The following is an 8,208-nucleotide window of genomic DNA, read 5'->3' on the forward strand; positions in this document are numbered from 1 at the left end:
TTCACCCACAGGCAAAGTCATCCCAGGCTGCTACGCACCCCCTCCTCCCCTCTTCGGCAATCTGATCATTTCCCTACCTCAGAGTCATTTTCCAAACGTGGTCACTAATTGGGTTTCTCCTGCGATTAAGTCAATAACAACCTTCATATTAGGCTTTAATGTCCCCTAATGAGTCCATTTGTTGGCCCGCAGCTAATTAGGTCTGAGCTGTTTATAGATAGCCTAAACTAATTGATGGGCATTACTGAAACACTGTGTGTCAATCAGTAATACAGTTGAGCCAGTTTCTGCTTCTAGCTTGCAGGCCAGAGCGCCCCAAAAACAGATTATCCCGTTCTGGTTCATGGACCAGGCTGTATAATTTGTGAAACAGCTCGGCATTAACATTAATGATAACTCCAGGGGAGCAAAATGAAATCCATTTAACATTGACTGACAAATCTTTCCCCTCCACAACAAGCATTTAGTTGTATTAGTGTTGATTGTATTCTGGAATGCGTCGAGGAATCTTGTGCTTTGGTTAGCTCATTCAAATATTAATATATGCCAACTGTAGATGTTAACGCAGTGCACAAGCACAACCATTGAATATCAGGGCTCATCATATCAGATTGATATACATAAGGTCCTATTGGCAACAATAGGGGAATATGAGGACACCAGGCCGTTGCAGAAGCTTTCAAGCTGAAATCTTAAACAAAGTTTGAACCGATCCGATTGACATGCCAGGACCCCATCCTGGAGTTTGAGTCTGCACAAGGCTTTGGTTTGATAAGGCAGTGTGTGGATGAATATAAAGTGAGCTGGAGGAGTCTGATATTGGGACTCATTCCAATCATATGCCTCCAGGTTAGCATGCTATCAAAAGGAGGGGTTTGTTTGAAGTGAGGTTGTTGGTCTGCACACAGCTGTGGCTCTATGATAAAGACGAGAGAGGTTTGAGGTGAAGCCTCCTGTCCCTCCATCCCTCTCTCTGTCTCTCTAATTCAATTCAACTAAAATTGCCATGAAAATACCAATATAAAGCCTTCTTTTCTGCCTTGTAGCTCTGCAGTGTGTGTGCAGGCTGTGTATTGACAGTTCTCTATCTTGAGTTTTAAATATTATATATCCCACTGTGTGGACGTTACTAGAGCTCGAGTTTTGAATAGGTACAGCAGACATACAATTGGAGACGAGAAGTGTCTTTCTGTGCCAACACCAGGACATCTTTCCTGCTTTGATTTCTACAATTTCAATTTTTTCTTTCATCAAGGCAAACAATCTCAAAATATAAAAATACTCCAAATACTTTCCCCCTGTGCCATCTGTTGACTTAATATCTAGTTTTATACAGTTTCAAAAATACTTTTGATCCCTGTTGAAAACTTGTCAGCAATACCGGCCTGACTTCTGATGTTGTTTGTTGTGCCACATCCTGGTGAACCATAACTGTTTCTGTAATATGTAAATATGTATCCAGGTGGGGGATTGAAAGGAGATAAAGCTATTTAAAATTAAAATGACAGTGCTGCTTTGCCCCATCCTGTTTTCACTAAGGACATACAACTTTGTGATTACATACAGTAAACAGAAGGGAGGGCAGTTTTAATTATTTCTAATAGTGTTTAAAAAAGTGTACATGATGTATATCCAATTATGTTGGTGTTGGTGCCAAAAACAGTTAGCCAGTGTTTGGAACAACCCTATTTCTTATGTTGTGTTTTTTTCCATTTTCAGCATTTTTCCAGCATTTTCAGAGGACATTTTTTCAATACAGTTGACTGTTGGCCAAGTCAAGCGTTCTATGTTGTAGGATAAATATTGTCTCAAAACTGCTGGATGAGCTTGGATATTTGTAATGCTTTTTAGATAATTTCAGAGATAAAGTGATCTGGATGTGCATGGAAAATGGCTTTGAATGGTTGAAGCTAAAACAATTTTTAAAAAAAAAGAAATAACAATAACATGGACTACCCCTGATGTAACATTCCAACAGTTTAAAGTCCAATAGCTGGATCATTAATAAAATGGTTGCTTATTTGTCTTTGAAGGAAACGAAAGGTAAACACTCCAGATTTAATGTGACTATCAAGGATCACCATAAATTACCAAGGAGGTTGAACTGATTCCTCCTTTGGACTTGTATTGATTTATCATTAATGTGTATGTCCTCATGTATGTGTGTGCTCAATACAACAACAAACAATGTAATAATGAGATGAAATAATCACTCTTATTTGATATTAAGCCTTATTACAGATACATACAAATTACAAATAACATACAAATGACATACAATTACAAATTACATACAAATTACAGATAAGGTGCAATAGACTGTGTAAAATGTACGCTATAGCCTAAGTAAAAATTAAGTTTGCACAATATCTCTTAAGCAAAGTGTTTGTGTTATAGGCCTACTTCGTAGAGACCCGATACGGACATCATTATAAAAGGCCTATGAACCACAGAGGGGTAAGGTTTTCATAATAAACCATAATGAAGTTCACACATAATCTCATATTATAGGCTAAATGTTAATTCTGTTATCTGTCTGTTGGTTATCTTTCCTTGTTAGATTGTTACATTTTTTGAAACAATACTCTTGCAGAGTTTTATGGTATTTCTTCGGGAAAGTAGTTTGTAAATGGTCTTCTTCCAGGCCTTCAGGCCTATCTGTTTCATATTAGGCTAGAGAAAACTAAACTTTGACGCTCACTTATTAGCTGGAGGTTCTGTCCCTAAAATGTCCCCAATTCCACTAATGTTTCGCCTGTGTCTGTATCGTCTGTGGTGAATATCCGTTGGTGAAATAACATTTTGGCTAACTTCGCTTCGGAGTAACGGTGCAGTCAAACATGGTTTTGCCAGAGGGGACCCTAGAGGTTCCTAGCCCGCATATTGGGAACCGCTGCCCCGAAGTGGACCGACCTCTGCTCTGCGCCTCTCTGCCTCCGACTCCGCCTCCCTCAGCACCAACACACGAGCGACCGACTCCCCAGCCTGCCTGCCGCGCCACCCCGAAGCCCCTCCAGCTAAAGCCTGTAGACCTTCCCACTCCAAAAACCGGACTCCATACTTTTGTCCCAACGCGAACCCACTAATCTCACGCCAAATGTACCGTTGTTTTGTCGGATGGGGAAAACGAGTCCAACTTATTAGTGAGCTACAATAGGCACTAGTGGAGCTGTGTCGGATAAGTTTTGTTTCTTTGCCCACAGTTTTCGGCCCCGCGGTGGGGCAGGACAACAAGGGCAGGCCGGGGGGAAACGGAGACCGTATGATGTGGATCTGGTACCTTCTGCTGGGGTCGGGGTCAGGCTCAAGAACTGTTGGTAAGTGTTTAGAAGCACACGGAAACTAATGTTGTTGTCACAGCGCCGTCACGCTTACTGGTGGGTTAGGCTACACGAAGGGGGGCAATGTAAAATCTTTTGAAGTGTTCTCTGAAACTGTTACACGCTTCGGTTCGGATGTTTTCTTTATTTCTACGAGTAAAAGCATATAAAACGTATTGAACCAACTTATATGAGCAAAAGTTAGCCAACCTTCATTTATATCGACTGAACGGGTTTTGTCTGGGAATTGGGAGTTGCAGCAGCCGTGTGAGCAGTTTTAAAGTTTTTCCGTGCATGACGAATGGGAGCATGTCCCCTTCACTTCTGAGTGAGAATAGTTTTGCTACTGACACCCTCCATGACTATATCCTTGTACTGTATGTTTTACTGAGATGGGGTTATAGTCTCCTCTGGGTTAGGTTATGACCGAGGGGTTGTTGACAGGACAGTGTTGACAAGTCAATCTGTCCAGCCCCGCCATGGCAGCTGGTGCCCGGTGGAGGACACTTAATACAAAGGACTTCCAGTCTGCACTTTTTAACCATACAGCTTTAGTTTGGATCTGGTATTCCAATCAGTCACATATCCTCTGGATATTTCAGTGTGCTGAAAAGCTAACTATCCATTTAATTGATGAGCTGCAGTGAATAATTAATTGAATGAGAAACACGTGTGATAATCAGTGATTTCGAGGTAACAGCCTCGAAGTAGGCCTATGTGTAATTATGATAATGAAGTAAGAAACTATTTGTATTGTAATAGAGAAAATGCTGTCCTTTCCTCTTAAAATACTACTTTCAAATAGCCTATTTGTAGATAAGGCTCAACATGTGTAAAGTAGGTTACAACTGCTAATTGTAGCATATTGATACCAATTTTAGATGTATGCCTGATGAACACATACAGCCCAATAGTTTATTTACACGTAAAGAGCTGCTTATCAATGAGATAATATGCCTTCGATGTGTGTTCAATTTGTATTGTCTCACATGAGGACTTTTATGGAGAGAAGTCAAAGCATTTAGTGATGACACTTTCCTTTCAAAATGGTTAACTTATGTCACATATTGAATACTTCTTAATGAGCTCCATTATTACTGCAGGTGCATTGGATTGGTATATAGCTGAAACAGTTCTTGGATGCTCCTGGTACTATATAGAGGTTTTGACATGTCACTGTTGGGAAGGCACAGGTTTAAGCAATGCGAATATTGATGGCTGAACTTTCTTTAGCCTACCTAGTTTGGTTTTATGGTCCTGACATTGTGCATGCTTGAAGCTCCCTGTCACACTTCCATGGCTTACTGAGACACTCAAATCGACAGAACCATTTTGAATGTTATTAGTAACACCTGTGCTGTTTCTGCTGTGACAAGTTATGCTTGGAAAAAAGCCTATTGTTGCAATTTTAGTTTTAGGATATGCCTGAAAATGCCTGTGCACTATGTAAACAAATCCAAAACTGTTGAATTGTTTTCATTTTTTCATCATATAATTGTAACACTTATTATTGAACACAAGTAGCACACATCTGGTAAGTGTGTTCTGCCTTCCACATGGCAAGCATGTGCATGTGAAAATGTTTTTTTGTCAGTGCAAGTGAAGTGTAAATATCATTATATTAGGTGTGGAACCAAGCTTTTGTGTTGACTGCCAAAACCTACCTTCCTTTGCTCTATTGGAGCATGTACACGTGATTGATGCCAGAAATGTTCTCCTATACTATTATTTCCGTTTGTTTTCTTCAATTACATTGGCAGTTATCTTCACCATGCAATAACTATGTTTCTAAATGGTCCACAAATGCTAAAATGTCATGTTAAAAAGTCACAGCACAGTTAACATTGGTTTGCATGCTGTGAACAATGGACAGTTTGCAGTCCACAATTTGTGTTATTATTATTAAACCTGTCAATGAAAGTAAGCCTTGCAGATCAGACAAATAAGGTCTACTACTGTATAACTATAGCTTTGATACTGATACCAATATTTCGTTTTTTTTCCCTTGCTTCTACTTCACATCCTTAACGAGGCGTATAGTATACAGGATCATACATCAGCTGGCCGAAGCAAATTGTAAGACTAAAAAGACAGTAAAATGTTTCACTACATTTTGTAAACTTGCCAAAAATATCTGGGTAAGATGGACACCTTTTAAAAAGACTAACGTTTTTCACAGCATGGGCACTCTTAGTTTCCCTTTTTTAAAACTTCATCTGTATTATTAGATTTATAATTTTTTTGTTTTTGTACATGTCTCAAAACAAATGATAGGTGCTCAAAACCTGTGTTCCAGTGTAAGTACAGCATCTGTCCTATGAGATCAAACCCAGTGAAGGCCACTCTTTATACTCCCATTCAGAAGATGACTTAGACTTTGATTTGAACTGGACTGGACTTCTAGCCTTGCACTCACTCTAAGCTGCAAGTGATAAATCAGTGCTAATATGCAACATGATATTCATACACTACCCACTGACAATGGAATGTTGCAATGCAGTAACCAACAGGGCACGTTTATGGTATTGTGGTGTGCAGCCTGAAATTATATTTAAGCTGTTCATCTTGTCTGTTTGGCCAAGTACCAGCGGAAATATTTATGTAAATGAATTCAGGTACAATGTTGGAAAGATGAATTAGCTTTGCATCGGTTATTTTTCCCTGCACTCTGGGATGATTATTGCTTGTTAAAGGTCATCATTTTAATATATATGGAAACTTTCCTAATGTTTGATTACATTACAATACCAGGCTCTTTGGCTCGATTTTCCTTTAATTCAGCGGTGTTTTTTTTTACAGCTATGTGTTTGGTTTTCAAATATTGCTATGGATACATTTATTTCACAAAAATATTTTCTTTATCAAACCCTTGCTTCCTGCAATCCCAGTTCATAAGCTTTAATATCTGTGATCATTACATTTTATTTATAGAAGCCTAAGTACCAACACAATGCAATACTGTATACCCTTGTTTTCATGTGTTTAAGATTTCATTTTACATTTGTATTAACATCCTCTCATTACTAGATTTTTGTGTCCATTTGAATTGAATACGTAATCTCACAGAGCTCTGAAAGTCCATGTCTTACTTCCATGAGGAATTTAAGAAGAAACCTTCATGCCTCACATGTTGCTGTTATGCTCACTAACTACAAGTATTCAGGGGTTGTTCACAAGAGCGCCTTGCCCAGCCCAACTGTACTGTACTATACTACCTACAAAAAAACAATAACAAATGCAATATCTGAGAGTCTAAGAGACCATGTGCACACTTGCTCATCTCTTTAACGCCTCAGTTGGACAACTGATAGTCACACTAAATTGTATCCTCAATCAACATAAAAGTCGCTCCATTACCTGCTCTCTGTGACCATTACCAGTCCACACACAGGCCAGGTGGTCGGATATTTGTATTCATGACCAAAGACCGAGTATTCAGGTCATTTCTCCCAAAGAACAGGGAGATTGTCTCCTGGTTATGATGCGTTGTATTTCTGCAATGTGGCTTCCCAGAGACAGGCCAGTTGGCCCAAAAAGCCCTGTGTCTGTGCCTATCTTTGCGTGTCTTTGGAACACGAAACAGAGAGAGAAAGAGTTGTGTTTCCGCGCTGGCTGACAAGGTTGATATGCTTCCAGCAATAGTCACACAGAGAAGGCCAGGGATTGAGGAGGGCCAGTGTGGCTTTAGTTCCCATAGTTGTTAAACAAAGCCACATGACTGGAGTCACGTTTCAGTCTAAGATAACAGTGGAGCTTTAACACTAGAACCGCCAACGGGTACATTTTACCCGCAGCTGTTTCTTGATTGTATGTAACTTTTTTTCAATAAAATATTCAAGTCTCCCAGTCCGTGACTTTTCCTGAAAGTGTGTTATGTAGCACCCTCTGTTGTTAAAAATTGTCAATATTTACCTTATCGAAAATGCAGTGATTTTCGCGCTATTGATCTCGCGCAAAAACATAAACATGACGTGTTGCTATAGCAACACCTGTTTACTGCGGTTCCTTATAGAGAGAGAGATATATAGATCAATCAATCAATCAATGTTTATGTATATTTAAGCAATAGCTCACGACAGGCCGTGGTATATGCTCATTATATCACAGCTAAAGGCCCAGATACACCGGCCAGTCACCTGAGAAGTCGCCGACGCTGACACCGACTGTTGCGTCGCCGGACTCTCCTGCGTATTTGCCGACTTCGCGCACTGGAACACACCGCAAATCCGAGCCGAGCACGTATGAACTGCGCATGCGTGAGTGGCAATAACTCTCCTTACCAGCAGGGGGCGGTAGTGTGTATTCGTCATTCAAAAGAGGCAACAACCGGAAGACAGAGAAGAAGAACAGACTCCGTGATATAAGCAAACAACAAATAGCGTTTTTCTTTCCATTTTCACTCTCGTCCATTGAAAACATGAACGAACAGGAGCAGGACGAACGGGAGGTACTGGAGCTAGCAGCCCTTGGACTCACGCTTGTGTTAAATCATTTGTTTACCTCCCTCACTTCCGTTAACGCTTCTCATGCACTGATTCGCTAGCTGAACAGCCAATCAGTGTTATCCCTTTGTCCGACTTCCAGTGGTGTTCTCGACGCAGATTCAACATGTTGAATCGGCAAGAAAAAGCGTCAGGTCGGCAGAAAAGACCCGACGGTGCGGCGCACACCACTCCGAATAGGGCGTGCCCACGCTCATGTTCGGCCTGACTCCCATTTACTGCCGATTTCGGGCCGGTGTATCTGGGCCTTAAGATAATGAAATGTGCTTTTCGTCACCCACAGTGTCGCATACAATCTTTGTCACACGCACCAAGATATCAATAATACAGAGGCGGATTTCATTATTGCTTAAACTTTGCCACGTACCACCCAATTGTGAAAAAGG

The 8,208-nt window shown here is 40.5% G+C and overlaps 1 protein-coding gene across 2 annotated transcripts in view; it reads left to right on the plus strand.

Annotated features, from left to right (window-relative positions):
- The first annotated feature begins 2,950 nt into the window (after positions 1-2,950).
- The window catches only part of ldlrad3 (low density lipoprotein receptor class A domain containing 3), a 44,012-nt gene continuing 38,754 nt past the window's right edge, over positions 2,951-8,208 (plus strand). Inside the window, exons 1-2 of one of the 2 annotated variants that reach the window (XM_010792314.1) lie at positions 2,951-3,099; positions 3,204-3,317. In XM_010792314.1, the coding sequence (XP_010790616.1) occupies positions 3,263-3,317 (55 nt within the window). In that variant the 5' untranslated portion in view covers positions 2,951-3,099; positions 3,204-3,262. Of the gene's footprint in view, positions 3,100-3,160; positions 3,318-8,208 lie in introns of those variants that run through there. The other variant, XM_010792315.1, reaches the window with a different exon arrangement.

Source organism: Notothenia coriiceps, unplaced genomic scaffold (genome assembly GCF_000735185.1).
Source record: "Notothenia coriiceps isolate Sejong01 unplaced genomic scaffold, NC01 NC01_scaffold00036399, whole genome shotgun sequence".
NCBI lineage: Eukaryota > Metazoa > Chordata > Actinopteri > Perciformes > Nototheniidae > Notothenia > Notothenia coriiceps.